Here is a 26,312-nt window from a genome sequence, read left to right on the forward strand (position 1 = left end):
TAGAGATGAGGATGAGGAGCTCCAGAGGACTAGTGGCTAATTCCTGGGTCCATGATGTTCTATTTTCCCGTATGGGTGGCCAACAGATAACCACCTCAGGAACCTGAGGCAAACCTCAGGGTAAGGAAAGAGCAATCTCTACCTGGAGCACTGTTTGGGAAGTGAGCAAGAATAAAACAAAAGTCAGTCTGGGTTGATACTCAGGATCACTGAGATCCAAGCACGTGGGTCTGAGACAAGAAGGAAGATGAATTGCTTAACAAGAGGATGGGATATCCACATAGAATGTCAAAGCAAAACCGTAGGGACTGCCAAATCATTTGTCTAGCTTTCTGAGAGCAACTGACATATTCTGATTCTTTTCTTTTTTTCTCAATGATATTTTATTTTTCCAATTATCTGTTTTGAAATAGTTTTCAATTTTCATTTTTGTAAAATTTTGAGTTTGAAATTTTTTCCCTCCCTCCGTTACCTCTCTTCACCCCAAGATAGCAAGCAATTTGATATAGACTATACATGTATAATTATTTTAGACATATTTCCATATTTATCATGTATTGAAAGAAAAATAAGAGAAGGAAAAAAAAAACATGGAAAAGAAAAAAACAACCCAAAAAGGTGAAAGTATGCTTCTATCTGTACTCAATTTTTATGGTTCTTTCTCTGAATGTGGATGGCATTAGTTCTATCCCAAGTCTATTGGAAAAAGTCTTGGATCATGGCATTGTTGAGAAAAGTTAAGCCTACCATAGTTAATTATGACATAATCTTGCTGTTACTGTATACAATGTTTTCCTGGTTCTCTTCTTACCTATAAAATCAGGATGGTCAGGAGTGGGCTCAATTATGTCCCTTCCTCACTCAATTAGACCTATCAAATTGTGGGTCATGGATAGGGAAACTATACTAAACCTTAAGAAGGTTCTGTATTGTGGTTTGGCAGGTCCTAGAATTAAATAAATCCAGTTCAGCCAATATTTATTAAGTACCTACTATGTACAAGGTATCATATTCTGAGGTCATAGATATTACCTTTAGAGATCATTAAAATATAATTCAGTGACTGGGTGAAACAGCAAATTATAGAAACAATAGATTATTTCACCCAAGATAATGACAATGATGAGACATCATACCAAAATCTGTGGGATGCAGCTAAAGTGGCAATAAGGGGAAATTTTATATCTTTAGAGGCTTATTTGAACAAAATAGAGAAAGAGAAGATTAATGAATTGGCCTGCCACTTAAAAAGCTAGAAAAAGACCAAATTAAAAACCCCCAACCAAAAATCAAACTTGAAAAAAATAAAATAAAATCTAATTCAGAGGGGCAGCTAGGTGGCGCAGTGGACAGAGCACCATCCCTGAATTCAGGAGGGCCTGAGTTCAAATCTGATCTCAGACACTTAACACTTCCTAGCTGTGTGCCCCTGGCAAGTCACTTAATCCCAGGCTCAGGGGGAAAAAAAAAATCTAATTCAGGCCTGCTCTTCCCTCAAAAAGGTGCAGAAGGAATTACAAATCATTGTGATTGACAAGAATGACAATGAGCCCGTCTTCCAGAATACACCCTATTCTACTAGTATCAACGAGGTATGTGGGTTATAAATTCAGGAGTCTTGGCTGGAGGGCAATGGGATATTTGTAAGTGTAAAGGTCAGGACAAAGGAAATTGGAATTTGGGATGAGAACCAAAGACAAAAAATCAGGATTGGGCAGACAGAGCATAGATCTGGGTGTCAGGACCAGGGAGAGAGGGTTTGGGGGCTAAGAGAATATGGAAAGGATGAGAGATACAGTGGAGGTCGAGTCTGCAAAATGCAGCAATTGATTAGGTAAAAGGAATAAAGGAAAGAAAAATATTTTTCCTGTCCAAGTGATGAGGAGGATGGTGTAAATAGTAATAGGGAGTTGATCTTCATATAGTCTTCTTGTTGCCGTGTATAATGATGGAGGAGAGGTTATTCTTGGTGAAGAGGGGTGATATATCTGAGATTTGAAGGAGAGAGAAAAGGACCCATGAATATATATTTCTAGATTAAGGAAAAGATGAGATCTAAATCTAATTGCTTTTGGTGAATTAAGAAACAAGATCATCTACTATAGTAAAGGAATAAGGATCAGAAGAAAAGGTGAAAGAGGCTTGAAGGCTTGAGGGAGAGAGAAAGAGGTTTGAAATAACCTAGGGAGAGTGGAGGAGAAGGTGTCAGTAATGAGGAAGGTCTCTAAACCCTCCCCTCTCTCCATGCTGCCATTTCCCTTTGGCCTTGTGCCAGTCCTAGGTCTGGGCAGGGGATTTAAGGACCGGAGTCCTTAGAAGGGAGTTCTTCCAGGTCTCAGAAGTGGAAGAGGCCCGAGTCCTCACTCCCTCCTACCCCCGGATCAGGTCCTGGGACTGGGGGTCTGAGCTGTTCCAGAAGTGGGGGTTGTGTGGGGCAGCTCCTACGGCTCCTGATGCTTCCCTTTCCTTTGTTACAGACGCTGCCTGTGGGCTCTCAGGTTTACACAGTGAGAGCAGCAGACCCGGACACGGGGTTAGGTGGCGTGGTAAACTACACCATTCTTGAGGTGAGTCACGTTGGTGTTCTGAGATCACCTAGGCAGGAGGGCAGTGCATCTGGGAATCTTCTGACTCCTGACTGATTCGGAGGCTTGGGTCTGAAGTAGGAGCCAGAAAGCCCAATTGCTCCTTGTATGGCCACAAGAGGGTAGTGTCTTCCCATACAAACTATGTGGGATCAACGCAGGAATGAGGACCGGGAAGAGGGACTGGGAGATGTTCTCTACACTGGACAGCTTCGGGCCTATGAATGGGCAGGGAAGAAAGAGGGGTATCTGATGGGAGAAACAGAACAGCTCAGAGGAAATGGACTCTAGCACCAGCTGTGTCACTCCCAGTGACTAATCAAGCTACTTGTCTGACCTTCCTTTTATCCATCTATACAAAGAGGGAGTAGAATTAAATGGTCTCTAAAGTCCATCCCCAGGCTGACATCCTGGTTTTTTTGTTCTAAGGACTCTAATACCTTTTTTATGCCTTAATTCTACCTTTCTTTTGGGGAAGGTCCCTCAAAAAAAAATCACAAAACCATTTACTTGTCAGAGTGGAAAGGACTTTAGAGAATAGCTGATTTGCTCAGATTAGATCTTAGATTTGAATACAAGACAGAGGGTTTAGAGCTGGAAAGGAGCCCTCTACCTCTTGATTCTATAGATGAAGAGAGTTGACTGGTCAGGCACTTAGCAAGTCACTAGCAGAACCTGAACTAGTGCTCAACCCTACCTGTTCTCCACCTCTATCTCCAACTCAGGGTCAGGGTAGAGGGACTAAACTGGGTACTAGGAGGAGAGCCATAGGAATTCTTATATGGGGTGGGGGACAAATTCAGTAGTGGAGGGAGGTGGGGGTAGGATGGGACAGAGGACAATCCAATTTCAGGTGTGTCCATGTCAGGAGAGGGGACGTCCAGTCTCCTTCCTCCTTCCCCCACTATGATTGTAGGGTTAGGTCCCAAGAAAGAGGCCCTACTGAACTGGACTGAGGCAATTGTACTGAGTCAAGGTGAGATTTAGGAAAAGGATCAATGCTGGGGGGAAATGCCCCCATCATCCTTAATATTAGTTCCTCAGGTCTAAGACCCAATTAGTTGGCTAGTTTGTTGTGACATTATCAGGACTCTTGTGTTCTTATCTCAGTTCCAGCTAGATGGTGTAGGGACCTTCAACATTTCCTCTTGGTCCCCTAGTAACTTCAATGGGGGGTTTGTCAATTGGAGGAGGTAGGAATTGACTATGGCTCCCTGCTCAACTTCAGAGTTTCCTAAGGCTGGATGGAAGAGATGGGGCGATGTGTTGGGTGGGAGTAGAACGAGAAATGAGTTTCTGGGGAAGGAAGGAAAAGGAGGCCAGAATCCTTGAGAAGCTTCAGAGCTGACTCATCTGGTGCCAGACCCCCCCTCCTTCAGGATCCAGAATAGTGGCCTGGCTTGCCCCATGGTGACTGGGCTGAGCTCTCTCATTTGATCTCTATTTTCTACCCTGCATCAGGTTATCCCCAATACTCCAGAAAACCAGCAGCTCTTTTCCATCCTGGCAAATGGCACCATCATCCTTAAAGGTCCCCTCAGCTACAACAACAAAAGCATGTTCTACCAAGTGAAACTGCAGTCCTGTGTGAGAGCAGATTCTGGTCTGGGGGAAGGGAAACTTTTGGGGGTGGACTGAACACTTCCTAGGGGTGAGTGGAAAAGTCCTTTTGGGGGATAGGAAGGATTTCTTGTTGAGGAAGGATAAAAGAAGCCTTCCTAGGGCCTGATTAGAGTGTTCTGGTTGGAAAGAGAAAGAGGAGGAAGAGGAGGTCTCATGAACAGGTCTGTGCTACCATTCTCTGTAGGACCAAGACAAGGATAACCCATTGTGTTCCCAACCAGTCTTCCTGACAATCACAGTTATTGACCTTCCAGATCTAGACCCACAATTTCTCCAGGAACCTTACACAGCTTCAATAGGAGAAGATGCAGCCCTGGTAAGGAAGGGGCTGGAGGATGAGTGGGGGGCTGGACCTTGGGAGGAGGAGGGTATCTGTGCTAGTCTAGATCTTCCTTAGGTCCTTATTCTGGTGACCTCTCCTTCCAGGGCACCTCAGTGTTGACCTTGAAGACTGTGGATGGAGACAAAGGCATCAATGATCCAGTCAAGTTCTCTATCACTAGTAAGAAGATGAGCCTCCTGTTTCTTCCTTCATTTTCTCCTCTTTCTTGTATACTTTCTCTGTTGTCTATTTCTTCCTCTTCTCTTCCCTTTCCTTCCCCTTCTTCTCCCTTTCTTCATAGACTGGAATGGGAATGGGATGACACTGAGGATAGTTTCTTAGGCTCACAGAGTCAGGATCATTGAGATTTAGAGAAAATAAATGAGGAGGCAGCTAGGTCCACAGTGGATAGAGCACCAGCCCTGAAATCAGGAGGACCTGAGTTCAAATCTGGTCTCAGACACTTAATACTTCCTAGCTGTGTGAGACCCTGGGCAAGTCACTTAACCCCAATTGTGGAAGGAAAGAATGAATGAAGGAAGGAAGGAAGGAAGGAAGGAAGGAAGGAAGGAAGGAAGGAAGGAAGGAAGGAAGGAAGGAAGGAAAAGAGGGAAGGAGGGAGGGAGGAAGGAAGGAAGGAAAAGAGGGAGGGAGGGAGGGAGGGAGGAAGGAAGGAAGGAAGGAAAAGAGGGAGGGAGGGAGGAAGGAAGGAAGGAAGGGAGGGAGGGAGGAAGAATCTATCATCTCTCTTGGGAAATCTGCTTAGTTTGGGGATGGAGATAGGGCCCTCAGCCTGCCAGTCTCTATCCCCTTACTCCAGTCTTTCTGTTCAGATTATACAAGGCCTTGGTTTAAGATCGGGGAGCAGGATGGGGTCATCACGGTGAATCACCTTTTGGATCGGGAACTACTTCTAGATGAGGATGAAGAGGTTCACTTGGAGGTCACGGTAAGCTCAGAGATGAAAAAGGGACACAGAGCCTCCAAGACCCAACTGGAGTTGCCTAGTTTGCTGCCTTCTGGAGTCTTTTTCTCATTTCCCCCCTCTTTTTCTCATTTTCTCTTTCTCCCTCCACATCTCTGTTTCTGTGAAGAAGTGGGCATTGTCTGTGTATATTATTGTAGATAGGAAGACAAATAGATAAATACATAGAACATTTATTAAGTGCTTACTCTATCCTAGGTACTCTGCTAAGAAGTGAGAATACTATTAAAAGCAAGCAACTTGCCTCAAGAAACTTGCATTCTAATGGGGGAGACCACATAGAAAGGAGAGCTGGAAAAGGTGTAGGTGATACACACCTGGTGGCCTGACAGGTGAATGAGTGTTCTGGGTTAGATAAAGCACAACTTTATCATAGCTGGGTTCCCAAGGTACTGGGAAAGAGGGTCAGAGTCACTGTCTCCAGAGAGATGGTGTGGGAAAAAAAACCCAAAAAACAAAAAACATTGCCCGCTTCTGGTGTATTTGAATTGAACTATGTGTCTCTAAGGTAAGATAGACTTGCAAACATGGAAGACTGGCCCCATACCTTGGGGGAGAGATCACCTTACTTTTATCCCTTTCTCTTTAGATAGGAAGAAAAACCTGAGTTAGTGATGGCGCTAGGGGGCAATGTTACACACCCAGACCGGGCTTAGGGCCTATTAGATATGGGCAGGTCTCCAGAACCCAAGAAAACAGGCTGGCCAAATTGAGGGATCCTGGCATAAAGGACTGGGGCTGTGTAATTCAACACTTCTGTGGTCTCTAGGCTTTCTGTAGTAGAAAGCCCATTTGCAAAGCCCACCTTTTTATGCAGGTGATTAATCAGAAGGAAGTGACTATTTAGACCAAGGCTAGATATAAACTGCTGGCAAGATGGAGACGGATACTTTCATGCATTCAACATTTATTAAGAGTGTATGTCCACAGAGGGTAGTTAAAGAGAAATTTCAACAACATTCTCCCCCAAGCATCATAATCAACAATTCAAATAAACAAACATTTAATAAGCAATTGCTTCGTGTGGACTCCTATGCTGAGGGATAGGGATGATTTAGATGAGACATGATCCCCGTGCTTTTTCAAAAACAAAACTATTTTTGATGAACAAAAAACTATTTTCTCTCCCTCCCATCTTTCCCCCTCCCTATTAGAAAGCAGACAAGGAAAACAAAATCCTTGTGATAAGTATTTATAATTAAGCAAAACAAATTACCACACTGGTTATGGCCAAATGTGTGTGTGTGTGTGTGTGTGTGTGTGTGTGTGTGTGTGTGTGTGTGTGTGTGTGTGGTGTACTTTTCGATCTGTACCAAGTCTGTCATCTTCCTGTTAAAAGTGAAACAAGCTTCATTACTGGTCTCTGGAATTAAGATTGGTTGTTGTTCTTTTTTTTTTTTTTTCTCTGAGGCTGGGGTTAAGCGACTTGCCCAAGATCACACAGCTAGGAAGATCAGATTTGAACTCGGGTCGTCCTGACTTCAGGGCTGGTGCTCTATCCACTGCGCCACCCAGCTGCCCCAGTTATTGTTCTTAAATAAAATTTTCCAAGTTTTTCCAATGTAGTTATTATATAATTTTTTTCTGGTTCTGTGAATTCCATTCTACATCAGTTCATATAACTATTTTTCTTTCTCAGCTATTATTTCACTTTTCTAAATACATGTAAAGATAGTTTTCAACATTAATTTTTATAAGATTTTGTGTTCTGGGGCAGCTAGATGGTTCAATGGATAGAGTACCAGCCCCAAAGTTAGGAAGACCTGAGTTCAAATTTGACCTCAAATACTTAGAGTTTTCTAGTTATGTGACCCTGGGCAAATCACTTAACTCCAATTGCCTCAGCAAAATAATAATAATAATAAAAAAACTGCCCATGTCATTTGACTACTTCTCAATATAGAAATGACTCTTATTCTTGTAAATCTGAATCCATTCCTCATGTGTGCTGGAAATGAGGCCCTTACTGGAGAAACCTGCTGCAAAGAATTTCCCCCCAGTTACCTATTTTTTTTTCTAATTTTTAACTGTATTGATTTTGTGTATGCAAAATATTAAAAATTTTAAATTTAAATAGTCTCTTTTTATCTTCTTTGACCTTCCATCTTTGTTTGGAGTCCTAGTCCTCTTGAAGCAAATACACAAATATTGATGTACAATGTCACATGGTAAATGTCCTAGAATGAATAGGAATTCAATAGATGAAGGGGGATGGAGGGCATCCTAGGCACTGAGAATGCTCATAGATCTAGAACTGGGAGCCACATTAGATACCATCTAGTCCAAACCTCTCATTTTATAAAAGAGATTGAGTGGCTCCCTAACCCTATAGTCCCCCACATCTGCAAAGAAGGAATTGAAGTTCATTTTCTCACTTTTTCTTAGGCAAAAAGCTTGGTCATTGTAATTTCACAACATTCAGACTTTGTTATTGTTCCATTTTTATTCCACTACTGCTGCACTGATTTTATTGTTTTTCTGAGTCTTTGTACTTTACTCTAAATCAGTTCCCATACTTCTTCCCACTGCAACCTATAAATCTCATGAGAAGTTGATGATGAAAATATTTAAAAAAAACAAACATCTTGAAATAAGTGTGAAACCAGGAAGACTTGGATTCAGTTTCTGCCTCCGTCACTTGCTAACTGTGATAATGAGCAAAGCATTTAACTTCTGGCTTCCTAATTGGTAAAATGAAGGAGCAGAATTAAATGGTTTCTAGGGTTTCTTCCTGCCCTGAATCTAGAATCCATGATTTCATTGGTCTGATTGCACTGATCTCTGAACCTTCTCGAGTGGGGGAGTGCCATCTTGTGGTCAGCCTTCACTTCTTCTTGCTCTGTCCTCTCAACCTATTCCCTTTTTTATTTTCAGGCCACAGAAATCCATCTCAACATCTATGGGCAAGAGGCTAAAGCTAAGACTTGGGTCACCATAAAGGTGACGGATGTAAACGATCACTCCCCTCAGTTCTACAACTGCATCCTGCCTGACTGTGATTTCTCTGATGATAAGGCAGTATCCACTTTCAGTGGTTACCTGCCTGAACATTCTTCCACCAGGGTGCCTGTCAGCAACCTGACTATGGTGGCTTACGACCCAGACAAGGTGGGTACTGTCTCTATGCTGCCAGTCCAATTTCAGTAAATGGCATTGGGTGTGAGTTGGATGGAGTGGATGTAGAAAATGGTAATTGGTGGTAGAAAGGATATGAGGGTGAATGGGAATGAACGTATGGATGTAAATAAATGCTCAATAAATTGAATTGGATAAATGTGAGGTTGATTAGAATCATTGTTAAATAAGGACAGATCAGCTGCAGGAGGGGAACTCCAACTAACAGAGCCTATATTTTTCTTGTTTCCAGGGTCTCAATGGCACTTTTCTGCTCTCCCTGGCTGGCCCTGATCACATGGCTTTTGCTGTGTCCCCTGAAAAGGTGGTGAACACAGGAGAGGTACAAGTGTTGGTCAGGCAGTCCAACCTTGTGGATTTTGAGCAGAAACAGATAATGGAGGTAGAGGTAAGAGATGGGTCCATCATTGCTTATGGCAGGGGGTCATCCAGCACCACAGAAATGAAAGTTTTAGAACTGAAAGAGACCTTAGAGATCACTTAGTCCACTCCTCCCCAAGAGAAGGGAGTAAGTAGCAGGGTCAGGATTAAGATTCAGGTCTTTCTGACCCCAAAAGTAGTTCTCTTTTCCCTTCATTATGCTAATTCATGAATACTTGTCTCCTCTGAGGTAGGTCATAGCCAATGACTCTAGCAGCCACAAGATCTCCACCGCCAAGGTAACCATCCATGTGGAAGACATTAATGACCACGCGCCTGAGTTCAACAAGTCCCAGTACATTCTATATGTTAATGAGCACTGCTCGGATGGCACAGTGGTTACCAAGGACATCAAGGTAGGGATGGAAAAGGAGAGACAGGGGCTCCCTGGGATGGAGGGTAGACACGAAGAAAGGACTCCCCCAGTCCTTAGGGCTGGCTTGCACTAGCATTCGCATTAGAAAGAATTAGTGTTTCTCAGAGAATCTATGCATGAAAAACATGGAGAGCCAGAAAAAGTCAGGAGAAACTGTGCAAGAGTGTGTGTGTGTGTGTGTGTGTGTGTGTGTGTGTGTGTTTGTCTCAATGAATGAATGAATGTACAGACAGAAGATTGCAGGGAAATCGAGACAGCAAAAGACAGATAGGCAGTCAGAAGATAGAATCCCTGAATATTTGGTCTGAAGGGGCCTTCAAGGATGTGTTGATGAAGTTCTCCTTGAGCAGAAATCCTACTGATAACATCTCTAATGAATGGTCATGCAGCCACCACTTGAAGACCTCCAATGATGGGGAAATCACCATCTATTAAAGCAGTCCTTTCTACTTTGGGACAGTTCTAATTTTTAGGAAATGCTTTCTTCTCAAGAAGAGAAATCTTCCTCTGCTTTCTGGGGTCAAGCAAAAAGAGGACAGATTTTCAGATGTTTGAAGACCACAATTATGTTTCTCTTGCTCTAAGTCTTCTCCACACCCAGATATAAGTTCCTTCAGTTAACCAACATAACCAATCTTTTCAACATGATTCCCCAGTGCTGGTCATCCTTTTCTGGGCACACTTTACTCTCCAGGAATAGGAGATGGCAGTCATTGGGCAATGAGGTCTGGGAGAGTTGGTTAATTGATAGTACTTGGGGATATGTTCATCTAGGCCACAGATCCTGATACTGACTTCCGAGGACACATCACTTACCGCCTTATCTCAGGGAACAGGTATGTACCTGCCAAAGGTGGGAGTGGGCTCGGGGTTCAAGTGGAGGCTGGCCTTCAAGCAGACCTATAGGTAGGTCGACTTCATTCCCAGAAATCTTCCCCCTTCCCCTCTAATCTGGCCGCCATAGTGCGGATATCTTTCAGGTGGACTCCAGCTCTGGAGAGATCACGGTTAAGAATGGCAGCCTACTGGACCGGGAGCTGCAATCTGTCTACTACCTGACTCTGCAGGCCACAGATGGAGGTAACCTGACAGGCTCCACCCTCCTGCAGATCATCCTGCAGGACATCAATGACCAGGCCCCTGTGGTCAGCGGTTCCTACAACATCTTTGTCAAGGAGGTGAAGGACAATGTCACAGTGACCATCCAGGTGAGAGCCTCGAGTGGAGAATTGGAATGGACTCAGTAATGGATATTGAGGCAGAGACAGATCCATTTATGGGAGAAGGAGGTGAATCCCAAAGGCTGGGCTTTATTTACTCTGAGAAGAATTTAAATCAGACCTTTAGAAGCATCACAAAATTCTCTGGATTCTCTCAAGTTCTTTATAGAAGGGTAAGCTGAGGTTATACAGTTCTGTGGTCCAATAGATAGAACTTTGGATTTGAGTTCAGATCTGTCCTCTAACACTTTTGACACTGGAGAAATCATTTAACTTCTGTCTCAGTTTCCTCATCTGTAATATGGGGGTAATACTAATAAGGTCATTGTGAGGATCAAATAAGACAATATTTGTAAAGCACTATGGAAGCCTTTAAATGCTGGTTTGGTGAGTCCAAGAAACTTGTCCCCTGCCACGGGACCACTGACCAGGGTTTGCATTATTGTTGGATGGGCTTTGAGGTGCTGTCATTCATATGAGACAGTTAACAGGAGGTGATATGGGGCAGAATCGGGCTCTGCAATGATTATGGATCCTCTCTTCCTTTCTTTTTCCCCCACCTTGAAGGCCTATGACAATGATGAACCTAACACTAACAACAGTGAGATCCGGTTTAGACTCCTGCCCAGCCCATATAGTAACAACTTCACCTTGGATTCAGTCACGGGATTACTGACAAACCGGGGGCCCTTGGACCGAGAGGCCATCGACCCCAACCTGTTGGGAAAGATCGTGCTGACAGTGCTCGTCTATGACCTAGGAGTTCCCTCCCTCAACACCACAGTCAACGTCACCATCAATGTAGAGGTAATGGGACCTGGGGAAGAACCATCCCTCCTCCCACCAGTGTTAAGCTCCTGCTGTATACTTTAGCCTTCCATTCTCTACCTGTAATTTAGAGGTTCCTGCTAGGGGATGGGAGAGAGGTCTTAATTACTTTGACCCTAAAGTGTCCTCAATGTAGAAAGTCCTGTTTTTAGAGGTTGGAGTGATGGGTCAAGAAAGGGTCTCCAGGGTCAGCTCAGCCCTTGCCCACTCTATTTCTTCTGTAACCCCGGTCCCCAAACCCACTGAGCTCTAGCCAACTCTGTCACAGCCCTCATGAGGGACAGACTATTCATCTTTACCGATGAAAAGAGAGTCCCATATTAATGGGCTTTGGGACTGGGATTACACTTCCATTTAATTAAACCACAAATCAATAAACTCAACTCATTTATTAATTTTATTTATTAATCACTTTTATTAATTTATTAATCAATTAGCATATGTTATTGTATATATATAGCTTGTGCTAGACAGACCACCATAAAGCCATACTTTATCCTCATTTAAGGAAAAGTAAAACGCATACTGATAAGCATACATGGGGACACATAGAACAAGGCAATTTTAAAAGCAAGAAAACACTGACAGCTGGGTGAGTGGGTGGTTGTCAGGGAAGGCTTTATAGAAGAAGTGATATCTCAGCAGAGCCCCCAAGGAAGATCTAAGATTTTGAAAGGCAGAGATAAGTAGAGAGAGCATTGCAGCCTGTGTGAATTATGGAGATAGGGGAGTCTCATGTCAGGGTTTGAGAGCAATTAACATTCTAATTTGGACAGAACATACATACTTAGAGGGGAGCAATATTCAATAAGCCAGAAAGGCTATATTCAGGTTGTAGATAATGTTAGTTAAATATCTCCCTGAAGAGTTTGCATTGTATTCTAGAGGTAAATAAGGAGGCACTTGAAGGTTTCTGAGCAAGGGAAGTGACATGGTCAGATTGGCAACTTAGCAAGTTTATTTTGGCAACTGTGTGGAGGATGAATGAGAGAAAGAAAACACCGGAAGCTGGAGACAAGAGGCTAATATAGCAGTCTGTATGATGAAGGCCTGAAGTGTGTCAGTATCCATGTGAGAGAAAAGAGAAGAAGGTGTGAGATGTATTGAGGAGACAACTTGGAGGTGCAGTGGGTGAAAGCATTGGACGTAGATCCAGGAAGACCTGAGTTCAATTCCCATCTCAGACACTTAGCAGCTGTGTGAGAATGGACAAGTCACTTAATCCCTCTCTCAGACTCAGTTTCTACTTCTATAAAACGGGGATAAAAATAGCGCTTTCTTCACAGTGTTGTGAGAATCCAAGGTGAGAACATTTGTATCTACCAATAGATCAAAGAATGCTTTGTAAATGATAGTTATTACTATATTTGGGTTAATGGAAGGGTATTTAGTTTTAAAAATATTTTCTTTTTCCCCATTACATGGAAAAAGAATTTTAACATTCTTTCCCCAAATTTTGAAATCCAAATTCTCTCCTGCTCTCCCTTCCTTCTCATTCCTTATTGAGAAGGCAAGCAATTTGATATAGGTTATATATGTGTAGTCATACAAAATTATTTATAGTCTCAACAGAAGTTGGAAAGATAGGAAGAGAGATGGGTTTTAGAAGACAATAAATTTCATTCTGAACATGCTGAGTTTGAGATATTTGTTAGATATGCTATAGAAGGGCAGCTAGTTGGTACAAAGGATAGAGCACCAGCCCTGAAGTCAGGAGGACCTGAGTTCAAATGTGACCTCAGACACTTAACACTCCCTAGCTGTGTGACCCTGGGCAAGTCACTTAGCCCCAATTGTCTCAGGAGAGAAAAGGATATGTTGTAGAAGATATCTAGCAAACAGTTGATAATGTGAGAATTTAAGGGAGATTATTGAAGATACAGATTTTTGGAAGATGCTGGAAGAAATTAGTGAACACAGAGGATCAGATGAGAATATCAAAAGAAAATGTAGAATGAAAATAGAATCCATAATATAGCTTTTGGGGGATACCAACACTTGGGAGACAGGAGATGGATGATATTACAGTAAGTGACTAAGAAAAGTATCATGTAGAAAGGAGGAGAGCTGAGAGAGAGCAGTCATAAGAAGAGTTAATGTTCAAAAGGAGGGGTGCCAATTCTGTTCATAAATACTTCAGTGCCCCCCATATGCGGATCATACGTGGTCCCTGTCCTCACAGAACTGATGGTATAGGAGACAAGATGTAATCACAGTCACCTATAATATACTCTGTCCACTATCTGCTATCTGCTTATAGACAAGTCACTCCATTTTTCTAGATCACTTAGGTCTTAATTTTTCATGAAATGAAAAGGTGGGGCTAAATGATCTTTAGTCTCTTCTAGCCTTGCCATTTTATTGTCCAAATTCCAATAATAAGAGGTATAATAAATGCAACATAGATATCTCAGGAAGAAAGTTGGGGAATAAAAAAGTGGCCGTTGATGGAGTGCATATTCTTCTCTTCCTTTCCCCAGTTCTGAGATCCATCCTAATTTCCCTATCTCTGATCCTGATTCCTTTTTGGTTTTCCTAGAAAAGTGAAATACATACATATATATATATATATATGTAGTATTTAACATACTTTAACATATTTAACATGTATTGGTCTACCTGTCATCTGGGGGAGGGGGTAGGAGGAAGGAGGGGAAAAATTGGAACAAAAGGTTTTGCAGTTATCAGTGCTGAAAAATTACCCATGCATATATCTTGTAAATAAAAAGCTATAATTTTAAAAAAAATTGGAAAAAAAGAAAACAGAGAAAGAAAATTATAAAAAATAAAAAAGTGTCTAAAAAACCAAAAAGTGAAATACATATAGTTGATAGGAATTTTAGATCATTGTCTGACAGTCAAGGGGAAAAGGGCCTTTGAAAATGGGGGAGGTTGGAGCCCAACCTCATCTCATATTCAGTGCACACCTCACATTTAGTATACAACCTCTTTGATATTTTTCTACTTTATAACTTAATCTGTTAGTTACTACCAAAACATTCTCTATCCGCAGGACATCAATGACAACATACCTGTATTCAATTATACCATTTATAGATTCTATGTGAAGGAAAGAGAGAAGGGTGAGTATTGCTCTCTTCCCCACCTTCAGAATGAAGGGCATATAGGTGTATGTAGCAGAGGGACTGGGGGTAGGTGGGTGGTGTGGACAGTGTGGTGTAGTAGAAAGAGCTTCTGGATTTAGAATCCAAGTGATCCAGAAGTGATTTTCCAGTCACACAGCAAGTCTGTATCAGAGGCAGGATGGGATTTAGGTACTTTTGCTATTTATTATCTGTGTGGTTCTAGAGGAAATTACTCCCTCTTTTTGAGCTTAGACTCTTTCATCTGTGAAATAAGGATGGTAACAATTGCATTTCCTATCTCAGTAAGAAGTCCAGGCAATTCACTTTGTAAACTTTCTATGCCTCTAGATATGAGAGACATTCTTGTGGTTCAGTCGTGTCTGAATCTTCCTGACCCTATTTTGGGTTTTCTTGGCAAAGATCCTGTTTCCAATTCATTTTACAGTTGAGGAAACGGAGAGACACTGGGTTAAGTGATTTGCTCAGGGTCACACAGCTAGGAAGTGTCTGAAGTCAGACATGAACTCTGGAAGATGAGCCTTCCTGATTCCAGGCTTGGCACTCTATCTACTGCACCACCTGGCTGAGAGACATAAAAGTGTATATTATTATTATTATATAACATGATAATAGAGACACTGTGACATAATGATGGCAGGAAGCCATCAAGTCCTGCCTCTGACAAAACTAGCTGAATAACCCTGAGAGAATTATTTAATCTCTCTGTGCCCCAAATAACAAAGTCCCAAAGAAGGGTCTGACCTGCATTGGGAGAGAAAGCTTCATTTACCTATCACACTAAAGTCACAGGTCCAGGCTCTATTCCTATCTAATATAATAAAAAAGAAAACCAAGTCTCAATTTCCTAAGCCCCTGGGAGCTCAGATATTTCCCATATTGCCCACATTCCCCTGTCCAGCACATATGGTTCATTGATTCAACATTTGAAAAGTTGAACTGCCTCAAAGCCCAAGATTGGGGTGGGGGCAGGAATGAGTTAATGAGTTAATTCTTGGTCCAGGGATCATCTCCCCATGCCTTACTTAGGTTCAGGTTCAGGTTCAGAAAGTGCCTCCCCGGGGCTCCCAGTGAAATCTATCCCAAGGACCACCCTCCACATCAGAAAGTGTGCCCTAAAGCTGGAAGCCCAGGTCTTTGGAGAGGGACAGAGGCTTTGTTTCCTTCTTGGGTCTGGCAGGTGCGTACTTGGGCATCGTGAAAGCCTGGGATGCTGACCAGACGGATGTCAACAGCCGTGTCGCCTTCAGTCTGACTGGGGATGGGGCCAGCAACTTTGAGATCCGCTCCACGTTCCTGGGCTCAGGCTGGAATCAGGGCAACGTGTCCCTGGTCTCAGACGTGAGCCTGGACTACGAGAGACCGCCCAGCAACTTCACGCTGACCGTGCTGGCACAGAACGCAGCTGAGTCGGAGGGGACGGGCTCTGCCACGCTGCTGGTCGTCGCGGAAGATGTGAACGATGAGGCTCCGAGCATCCTAGCGTCTTCCCTGAAAGAAGTCCAGGTGTCTGAGCACCAAAGCATACAGGACGGCCTTGTGGCTCGTGTGGAGGCCCAGGATCCCGACACAAGCGCCTCCTTGGAGGTTCGTCTTCAGGACACAGTCTGCTTGAAGAAGGGGGTGGATGTGGGCGATGTGTGCCTCGGCTGGTTCAGGCTGGTCCCCAACGGTAGCGTCTACATCAATGACAGCTTGGCCATCGACTACGAAGTCTGTGACCTGGTCAGACTGCTGCTCCAGGCCTGGGACCTCCACACAGCCGAGGGTTTCCCTGCCAGCAGCCCTAATGGTAAGGACTCTGCTCAGGCCGAGAGAGGGAATGCCGGGGAGGAGAGGAAGCGAGGGGACCTTGCTATAGGATGACTCTCTGTTTTCTGCTTTTGCAGAGACTCTACCAATCGCCATCTTGGACGTGAATGACCACCCACCCCAGTTCTTGCCTACAAATGAGACATTTGGTGAGGAATAACCACTTTTCTCTGTTGCTCTATATCTGGGTCCTCTTGCTGTCCCTGGGGCATCCTCAACCTGATTAATCCCAAACCAGGAACTGTGATGAGGAGGCAATTGTGAGGTCCTCTTCCCCCCCTCCCTTATTGCACCTTTGTAAGTCAGAATGATCTGTATTTAAGGCCTGCCTTTGACATGCACAGGCTGGAGACCCTGGAGAAGACACTTAAGCTCTCCGTTCTCTAAGTAACTAAATTGTAGAGAGACCTTAACCCACAGTTTCCCACATTAATGAAATGTGTTCATACCCTCTCCTCCCACTAGCATCCCTTGTTTTTCTAATAGGATACCCCTTGCTTCTTGTCCCCACGTCTTGACATCTGTTGATTCTACTCATCTTGTGTCCTCTCTGTAGTAATCATACCAGAAGTTCTTTCTCTGAATCAGCAGGTGGCTTCTGTGAAGGTAAGAGGTCCCATTCCTTGGGACTTTGGGGCTCCCCCGCTTGAATTTCTAGGAGATAACATGATGAATGCATTGGAATTTTGGCCTAGGAACGAGTTCTAGTTCCCCTCTGTCATTGGTTCTCTGTGTAATTTTAGATAAGTCATTCCCCTTTTTTCCTATTTGTAAAAAAAAAAAAAAAATCTGATGATCTTTGGGTTCTCTTTCATTTCTGGGAAAACCCTGAAGCTCTCATTATCTGGCCACTGTTCTCATCCTCTGATTCCAGATCTCAAGACCAGAAGGACCCAGACTAGGTGACTCTATGGTGTTCTTTTTCACAGGCCACAGACAAGGATGACGGAGTTAATGCGGACCTCAGCTTCTTCATTGACCAGATAGAATTCATCCCCAAGGATGGCCCCAAAATCCCCTTTGAAGGCCTGTTCCGGATCAAGTCTTCATCTGAAGGAGACATATACACAGGCAGCATAGTGTAACCTGGGGAAGAGGGTCTCGGAGTTGGGAACTGAAGAGGAGCAAGTGGCTTGTGGGAGAGGGATAATTAGAACTTTCCAACAGTGGAATGAAGGGGTGGTAATTGGCCATTGAACAGGTCTTCAGGTGAAGGTTGGATAACCACTTTGGGGGAATATTTTAGAGGAAATTCCCATGTAGTTGTGGGTTAGCCTAGATTGCTCATGTAGTCTCTTCCAAATCTGACATTTTTGGGTTCTGGGTTGCTTTAGTAGGTAGTAAGTTTCCTGAAATGTCCAAACAAGCTGGGATATCTGTTGAGAATGCCCTGCATTGCATAAAACACTGGACTAGGCCACTTCTAGCTTTAAGAGTTTATCATTCTAGGTGGACAGAGGCTGGGACTTATTATGAAGGGGGGGTTTTCTGAGCATCATAGAGGGGAGCCTTTGGCCCTAATCTTGAATTGGGACTTTTTCCAGGGTGGTGACTACTCTTGACATTACCCTCAAGGGAACCTACCAGCTAACAATCAGGGTCCAAGATAAACCTATTAGTGACCCACCTCTGACAGCGAACACCTCCCTGAATGTGAGTAGATGACCTCAGAGTCCCTTGACTTCCTTCCCTCCCAAGACCTTTGGCCTGCTAACTCTTCAGCTCTATCCCAGCACCATCCCCCCAAGTCTTGTCTTTCTTGACCCCCTTTAGCTCTTTACGGTGGATCAGAGCTATCGTCTACGGCTTCAGTTCTCAACAGGAGTAACAGAAGTGGGAAACAATATTAATGAGATCAAAGCGTATGGTCTTCAATCTCAGGGGGCTTTGGGAGGAAAGGGACCCTGGAGGGAAATGGGACCATGCCTCTGTGTGTCCATTTCTGAGTGGGCCTGGAGATACCAATATCCCAAAGCCAATCCCTATCCCAGATCTTCCCCTTATTTTTGTGCCTCCTCCCCTGCCCCCATATCTGCCCTTTGCCCCACCCTGCCCTCGACCTGCCTTTGCTTCAGTGTCCATCCCCAGTCTTGACCAGGTCTATGTCTCTGTGCCTATCTCTGAGCCTGGTCCTGCCTGGATCAGGAGGCAATTTCCAAGCTGTGAGCTGGGACCAGGACAAGCCCTGGAGGGATAAAGGAGGTTCTGGCTCCTCTTGTCCCTCCATTGATCTCTGCTTGGCTTCCAGTGCCCTGATAGAAGCAACAAGGACCACGGTCTACATCGTAAGCATCAAAGATCTTGAAGCCCCAAATTCCAGGTGGGTGTCTTAAGCATAGAACGGGGGGGGGGGGAAGGAGGGCTTGGTATAGGTTTAGGATATAGGAAGGGTATACCTGGAATTGTAAGTAATAGAGACTGGAGACAGGTTAAGGACGGGGAGATGGTGTCCTCAGCCCAAGACTGGGATATTCAGCAGCAATGTCAACCACTGCTTCCCCTCTTCTTAGGCTTCCTCTAGGTCTCTGTCCATGGGGAAGCTGGGTCCTTCTCAATAAGGATTCACTCCCTAGAATTTGGATTCCAGCTTGTTTCCACGCTGGCCACTGTGGCCTGGGCCAGTCATTGCAACTTTAGCTTCAGGAACTTTCCTAGAGCCCTCTTCTCTAGATAATGCAGAGTCACAATATGTTAGAGCTGGAGGCAATCCAGAAAAGGTATCTCATGCAACCTGGACTTGAGTAAAAATTATCCTCTTCAGCAGCCCAGAAAAGTGATCAGCTACTCTGCTTAAACATATCTGGGGATGGAGAACTCTCTTCTCCCTGAAGGGTCCTATTCTACTTCGGGATAGTTTTTATTGTTAGGAAGTTCTTCCTTGTTTTGAGCCTAAATGTCCCCCACCTCTATGCTGATGGCCATTCTCTGCATATCTCTCAGTTCATCCCTGGCCTTCCTCAAATGTGATGCTTGGAACTTTATCTAGGATGCTCCAGAAGTAACTGAGTATGGTCAGAGAACAACAAGGTTCTCACTTCCCACCCACTGGATAATATCTCTTTATTAAAGTAGTTTAAAATACATCCACTCAGCAAATGTCTGTTGAATAAGCCACTGATTGAATGAACTCCAGAAGTTTATATTCCTCTAGATGGGTTAGATCATGAATATGATAAAAGATAGGGTGTGATATGGAAAGAAGGAAGGAAGGAAGCATTTAAATAAGATTAAAAAAAAATCAGCACCTTCTAGCACTTAAGCATCCCAGCATCAGATCCTTTTAATTTCCCAAAGGCCACAGGTATTATAAAACTCTGCTTGAAGAGTCCCCCAAAGAGAAAATAATTTTCTGAACCCAATTCCTCCATCTGGAGAGAAGTCCTAGATCTCACATGTTATCTTCTGGATCTTCTCTGTGATTCTAATACCTATCTTAGACATACTTAATCAGCTGCCTTGTTCCCTGAGAACCCTCAAAAGTCTTTAGATGCCTCACTAAGTTCCTAATCTAGTCGTAGTCAATTCCTATAGTCAATTCCTTATAGGTCTTACTACCAATATTCTTAAACAGTCCCTTTCCTCAGAATGCTTAGTCCAGTAGTAGAGATAAAACATGTGCATAAATAGTTAGCTAGCATAAAGCAGAACAAGGTACTGTCTAAATGAAAAAGACCTGGTTGGGAGGAGAATATTACTCTGCTTCAACTTGAATTTCATTTTAGGATAGATTAAGAGAGGTGTCCTGACTAGAATGACAGAGTTCTCTGCCTTAGTTAGGATACATCTGGATTGCCTTCAGTTCTGGGCTTTTTGTTTTAGGAAGGACATTGACAAATCAGAATGTGTACACAAAAAAAAGGGCAATAAGAATGGTGAGAGGGATGGGAGTCAAAAGCATTGTTCAAAGGAACTGGAGAGATTACGATTAGAGAAGACTGGGATAAAGATTGGGTCATGATATCTGTAACACTGTGCTCATAGGGTTGCAGTGAAGGAAAAGGATTAGTTCTGTTTGGCTTCAAGGTCCAGAGTTAGGATCAATGAGTAGGAGAGAACAGTTTAAAGTTAGAGAGAAGGAAGAACTTGCTAACAAATAAGATAGGAATGGGCTAACTTGGAAGGGAATGAGCTTTCTTTCACTGGGATTTTTCTAGCAGAGACCTGTTACCTCCAGGGTCCTTTCCCACCCTTAGATTCTAGAACTCTAGATTCTCTTCCCATGTTTTAACTTCTGTCTGTGGTTCTCTCAGAGCTAAGGGCTTATCTTATATGGACGCCTACTTTGTATACAGCAATGGAACAGCCTTGACCCTCAATGATCTCAACATGTAAGTTGTAGGAATGACATGGGTGATGGTGTATTTCTGGAGGGGAAAGGCAACAAGCTTCCAGAATCAGATTCAGCTTTCTGCTTTAGGGACAAGCAGAGTGTCCAGTACCTTGAGCAAGAGCCTAACTGGTTTTCTCCTGGCTAGGTACATCCGGAGTGACCAAGAAGTGTTAGCCAAACTGCTACAACTTGGGCTGGTAGTGATTGTGAGTACCTTTAGTCAGGGAGAGAGGAGGGAGGGGTTGAAAAATTGGATCTGAAGAGAGCAGAAAAGGGGGAAAAGGATTTGGAGGGAGCGCAAAAGATAGGGGATGGGAATTGGGGAATGGAGGAGGGTTGTCAGGGATTGGAGCTAGTGGGAGAGGTCTAGTGGATAGGATGAGAGCTGGAGGGAGATGGAGAATGGGAGATGGGGGGTGATAAAGTCCTTTGTACTTTCTAGGGCTCTGGAGAAGAGATAAAGCAGGACAAAGACAAGGAGTTCCTCAGCATCATTGCTGGGCTGGGGGGTGCCTTGATACTTCTCATCATCATCATGGTTGTATCCTTAGTGTGCACCAGAAAGAGGTCAGCAGCCTTGGGAGCCTCAAGTTGCCCCTGTATCTCATCTCTGCAAACAGATACCCTGTCCCCATTGCCCCTCATCACATTTCTGCCTGTGACTCAATTCCCTTCTTTCTTGCTCTTCAGCTACAAAAGGAAGCTTAGAGCTGTGAAGGCTCGTAAAGAGGCCATGAAGACAAACGACATACTCACCAGGCAGACCCTTGCAATCCCTGGGACAAACCTGTTCAATGCGGAAAAGTGAGCAGCATCCCTGGGCTGACTGGTGATGATGATGATAGGATTAAGGGTGGGGACTGATTAAAATGTTCTGCCTCCTGGTCCTGGGAAAGTGACTGGAGAAAGGGTTAATGAGGACTGGCAATTAGGTGGCTCAATGGATATATGCTAGACTTGGAGTTAGCAAGATCGAAGTTCCCAGGCATTTATTTAGCTGTGAAATCTGGGCAGTTGAAACCTCCTCAGTCTCAGTTTGCTTATCTATACATGGGGATAATCAATCTCTCTCTCTCTCTCTCTCTCTCTCTCTCTCTCTCTCTCTCTCTCTCTCTCTCTCTCTCTTCTTCTTCCTCTTCTTCTTCTTCTTCTTCTTCTTCTTCTTCTTCTTCTTCTTCTTCTTCTTCTTCTTCTTCTTCTTCTTCTTCTTCTTCTTCTTCTTCTTCTCTCTCTTTCTCTGTCTCTGTCTCTTTCTCTCTCTCTCTCCCCTCTCTTCTCTCTCTGTCTCTCTCTCTCTGTCTCTCTCTGTCTCTCTCTCTCTTTCTTCTTCTTCCTCTTCTTCTTCTTCTTCTTCTTCTTCTTCTTCTTCTTCTTCTTCTTCTTCTTCTTCTTCTTCTTCTTCTTCTTCTTCTTCTTCTTCTTCTCTCTCTCTTTCTCTGTCTCTGTCTCTTTCTCTCTCTCTCTCCCCTCTCTTCTCTCTCTGTCTCTCTCTGTGCCTCTGTCTCTGTCTCTCTCTCTCTCCTCTCTCCCCTTTCTCTTCTTTCCTTTCTCTTCTCTTATTCCCTCTGTCTCTCTCTCCCCATTCTTTCACTCTGTGTCTCTCTCTCTGTATGTCTCTCTGTCTGTCTGTCTATTTCTTTTGTCTCCCTGTCTCTTTCTCCCTCTCTTTTATAGTGAGGATGAAAGGAGATGGCATGTAAATGCTTTTTAAAACTTTATTTATGGGGCAGCTAGATGGCACAGTGAATAGAGCACCAGCCCTGAAGTCAGGAGGACCTGAGTTTAAATCTGGCCTCAGACACTTAATACCTCCTAGCTGTGTGACCTAGTCAAGTCATTTAATCCCAATTGCCTCAGTAAAAAAACAAAAAACAAACCCAAGCCTTATTTATCTATATAAGTGCTAATTATTGTTGTTATTATTATGAACATTGAGAACAGACAAGGAGAAACTGTTCAGTGCTGGGAGCCAATATCCTGAGGCATAATAATAATAGACATCTGTATAGCACTTTAATGTTTGCAAAACACTTTACAAATATCATCTCCACTCTCACACCAATCCTGGGAGGTGAGGTTATTCATAAAGACACCAAAGACCAGAGAAGTCAAATGATTTGTCCACAATCACACAGCTAGAGTCAAAGGCAACAGGATTCCAATCCATTGCTTCCTTGGTCTTAGTCCAGCATGCTAACTATTGGACAGCAAGATAGAAACATCTTCTATCTTTGAACTGGGGACCCTGAGTTTTGGTCCAGGGATCAAATGGAATTATAAAATTATGGAGTTTAAAATTGGAAGGGACATTAGTGCTATTGATTCCAACCTCTTTACTTTAGAAAAGAAAAAAAGACTTTAAACACACACACACACACACACACATACACACACACACTTCAATATTTATTGACTTTTTCATGATTCTTTGAAACACAGGTATTATTATCTCTATTTCACAGACTAAGAAACTAAGGACTGAGTATGAGAATTATCCTTATTTTATAAATGGGGACCTGGGACCTAAAAGGTTAATTGAGTTCCCCAAAGTTCCTCAAGTAGCAAGTGTTAGAATCAGGGTTTGTGCTAAGATCTCTTCTGACGTCAAATCATGGGCTTGGACTTGATCTCTCTCACACACTCCCTCTCCCCTTTCTCCTCTCTCTCTCCCCCTTTCTCCCCCTTTCTTTACCATGTCTGTGTGACCTGGGGCCAGGCCTTTCCTTTCCATTGGCTTCTTTATGTTTAGAAAGAGGGTTATGGGTCAGATGGTTTCTCAAGTTCCTTCCAGCTTTGACAAGTTCTGAATTTTAAGCTGAAATTTACATAGTGGAGGGTGTCCAGGATTAGGACAAGACTGGAAATCTCACCTCAGGAAAACCTCTTGAAAAAACTGGGGATGTAGGGGCAGCTAGGTGGCGCACCTAGATAGAGCACCAGCCCTGAATTCAGGAGTTCAAATCTGGTCTCAGACACTTAACACTTCCTAGCTGTGTGACCCTGGGCAAGTCACTTAACCCCAGCCTCAGGGGAAAAAAAAAGAAAAAGAAAAAACTGGAGATGTTTAACTTAGAAAAGGAAAAAGTTAGGGGGAGACCTTATAGCTATCTTCAAGTATCTGAGGTATGATCATGGGGAAGAAGGAAGAGTTTGACTTAATAAAAGGGAAGAATTCCAGTAAGTGGAACTGAAACAACTTGGCAGAATATCAAGAGCATTGGATAGGTAATCAAGAAATTGGGCTTCAAGTCACAGCCCTGCCACTTATTGCCAGGAAATCAGTGTCTTCATCTGATACCTGGTTCTTATGGAGTATCCAAAGTGATAGAAAGCCATCCAACCAGTTTTGATGAACCCTCTGGAGGATTTAGAGGAAAATGATAGGATTTTCTAGATAAATAAATCAAGGTCCACAAAAGTTAAGTGACCCCCCCCCCAAGGTCATGCAGGCAGTAAGCATCAGAGTCAGAATTTGAATCTGGGCCCTTTGACTCCAGAGCCAAGCTTTTTTTCCCACTGTTTCATGCTATTAACTGATAGTGGAGAAAGAAAAGAAATACATTAGATGGTTTCCTTCCAGCTCTAATACTCCATGATTCTATGACCATTGTCATATGAGGAATTCACATACAAAGTAGTGAGTTGTCTGGTGCTGGAGATGCTCAAACAGAGAGTCTGGATAGCTATCTATCAAGGAGATTCTTGCACTTGGGGAGACTGTAGTAAGATCATTGATTTAACACTGGAAAGGACCTTATGGGTAGTTAGCCCCAGAGGTCCTTCCCAGCTCTCAGCTTCTCTGATTCCTCCAGAGCCAACCCCATGCTCAATTTCTCTTCGATGGATCTCGGCTTTGAATCTCTTTCTTCCCATAATGAAGATGATGTTGCCAGGTGAGCAGCCCCTCCTTTTGTCCTTCTTGCCTGAACAGATCTCTTTATAACTGACTTGCTCCTCCTGAGGGACTCTTGAGTGGTTTATAAAGCTAATCTGCCTCTATAAGGGGCTGGGTTTAAGGAGATATCAGCCCTGGAGGATCCCTAGGGTCCTGTTCATCAGGGAGAATCCCTTCACCCCAAGCTAAGGGTTATGTTCTGCCTCCCTTCAAACTCAGCCTTTTCTTCCAGCTTCAACTCCTTGGATGAGAACAAGGTGGATACAGATGTGGATATAGTCATGGACATGGACCTAGTGAAGGAGCACAAGGTGAGAAAGGGAAGGAGATGAGATTCCTAATCCTCGAATCAGATTCCATGTAGCCCTGGTCTACAGGGAAGAAAGTCATAAAGGATTTCTTTTCTTAGAACTGGCCCAATAACTAATTCTTCAGGGGCCCAGCTGGCACTTTTACAGCCAGTCATTAAAATGATGGTGGTCAAAGGCCTTCTCACAATTATTATCTCCACCATCATTATTCAGTTCAATTCAATAAGCATTTATTAAATATATTCTGTGATAAATATCTTGTGCTTAATCATGAAGGAAATAAAAAGGGAGAAAGGACTCATAATGTTTTCTATGTGATCTAATAGATAGATAGTTCCTCAGTTTTCTCATCTGTCAAGTGAAAGGTTTGAACTAGATGAATTTTGAGATCCTCTCCAACTTTCATATTTTGGTTTACATGCTCCAACATAATTGTTCCCAGAATTGATACTCTACGTTCTATGGAAAGACCCTTTTAAGGTTTTCTCCCACTTTGATCATTTAAATCCAAAATCCAAGTTTTTGTTATTCTGTGAGCCTGTTAGAGGTCCAACATGGTCACACCATAATGTCTTTTGTATTTTGAACTACACCCTACTTATCAACAAACAGATCAGCATGTAGTCAGCCCATCCTTTACATGTCTGCTTTCCCACATATTTTGCTCAGATAGTTTCCTATCATCATCTTTAATAATCATAATTATATAGAACTTTAATATTTGTAAAGAACTTGTCCCACAGAATTCTTAAGAGATGTAATTAGAACAAACAAAAATCAGTATTCCCACCCCAATTTTACAAATAGGGAAATAAATTGGAATCCAGGTTTAACTTCAAGTCTTTTAGAGTAGCTGAGATAAAAGTGGTTTTTTTTAAAGGGAATTTTGACTAAGAGACAAAGAAAGGTGGAAAAACAATTTCAGAGAGGTTTTCACCACCCAATTTCTGTTCCCAGGTAGGCTTGGCCTGGGCAGTGGGCTTCCCAACTTAAATTCGCAGGCTTAATATTGTGGATTTGAAATCAAAGGCCCTGTCTGAGCTGAAATTTTGGCTCTGCTGCTTAGCCTAGCTGTATAACTTATATCAAGTCACCAGACTTCTCTGGGCTTACTTTCCTAATCTATAAAATAAAAGAGGAGCTTTCTTAAGGTCTCCTCCAGCTTCAAATTTTAAGGTCTCTATGGAAGCTCTAGTCCCTGGCCAACTTCTTTCCATTGCCCTTCACCAGACTCCCAGTATCTCCCTATAGCCCTTTTTCCTTAGTCCCAGAGCTCCTTCTCTAGGGAACTGGCCTGGGTTGGGCTAGGGAGGGACCTCTCGTGATCTCTATGGTACTGGAGGTGGAGAATACTTTGAGCAAGTCT

The 26,312-nt window shown here is 43.2% G+C and overlaps 1 protein-coding gene across 1 annotated transcript in view; it reads left to right on the forward strand.

Moving 5' to 3' along the window:
* The window catches only part of CDHR2 (cadherin related family member 2), a 50,305-nt gene that overhangs the window by 21,968 nt on the left and 2,025 nt on the right, over positions 1-26,312 (forward strand). Inside the window, exons 6-31 of the mRNA XM_074292194.1 lie at positions 1,503-1,592; positions 2,478-2,567; positions 4,047-4,172; positions 4,393-4,524; positions 4,635-4,710; positions 5,364-5,479; positions 8,390-8,623; positions 8,883-9,038; positions 9,265-9,426; positions 10,221-10,282; positions 10,411-10,654; positions 11,234-11,473; positions 14,508-14,577; positions 15,779-16,390; positions 16,488-16,559; positions 16,967-17,016; positions 17,340-17,491; positions 17,955-18,063; positions 18,184-18,272; positions 18,659-18,730; positions 20,661-20,738; positions 20,886-20,946; positions 21,183-21,307; positions 21,431-21,544; positions 24,553-24,633; positions 24,868-24,946. Of these exons, the coding sequence (XP_074148295.1) occupies positions 1,503-1,592; positions 2,478-2,567; positions 4,047-4,172; positions 4,393-4,524; positions 4,635-4,710; positions 5,364-5,479; positions 8,390-8,623; positions 8,883-9,038; positions 9,265-9,426; positions 10,221-10,282; positions 10,411-10,654; positions 11,234-11,473; positions 14,508-14,577; positions 15,779-16,390; positions 16,488-16,559; positions 16,967-17,016; positions 17,340-17,491; positions 17,955-18,063; positions 18,184-18,272; positions 18,659-18,730; positions 20,661-20,738; positions 20,886-20,946; positions 21,183-21,307; positions 21,431-21,544; positions 24,553-24,633; positions 24,868-24,946 (3,492 nt within the window). The remainder of the gene's footprint in view (positions 1-1,502; positions 1,593-2,477; positions 2,568-4,046; positions 4,173-4,392; positions 4,525-4,634; positions 4,711-5,363; positions 5,480-8,389; positions 8,624-8,882; positions 9,039-9,264; positions 9,427-10,220; positions 10,283-10,410; positions 10,655-11,233; positions 11,474-14,507; positions 14,578-15,778; positions 16,391-16,487; positions 16,560-16,966; positions 17,017-17,339; positions 17,492-17,954; positions 18,064-18,183; positions 18,273-18,658; positions 18,731-20,660; positions 20,739-20,885; positions 20,947-21,182; positions 21,308-21,430; positions 21,545-24,552; positions 24,634-24,867; positions 24,947-26,312) is intronic.

The sequence above is a fragment of the Sminthopsis crassicaudata genome, chromosome 2 (assembly GCF_048593235.1).
Source record: "Sminthopsis crassicaudata isolate SCR6 chromosome 2, ASM4859323v1, whole genome shotgun sequence".
Lineage (NCBI taxonomy): Eukaryota > Metazoa > Chordata > Mammalia > Dasyuromorphia > Dasyuridae > Sminthopsis > Sminthopsis crassicaudata.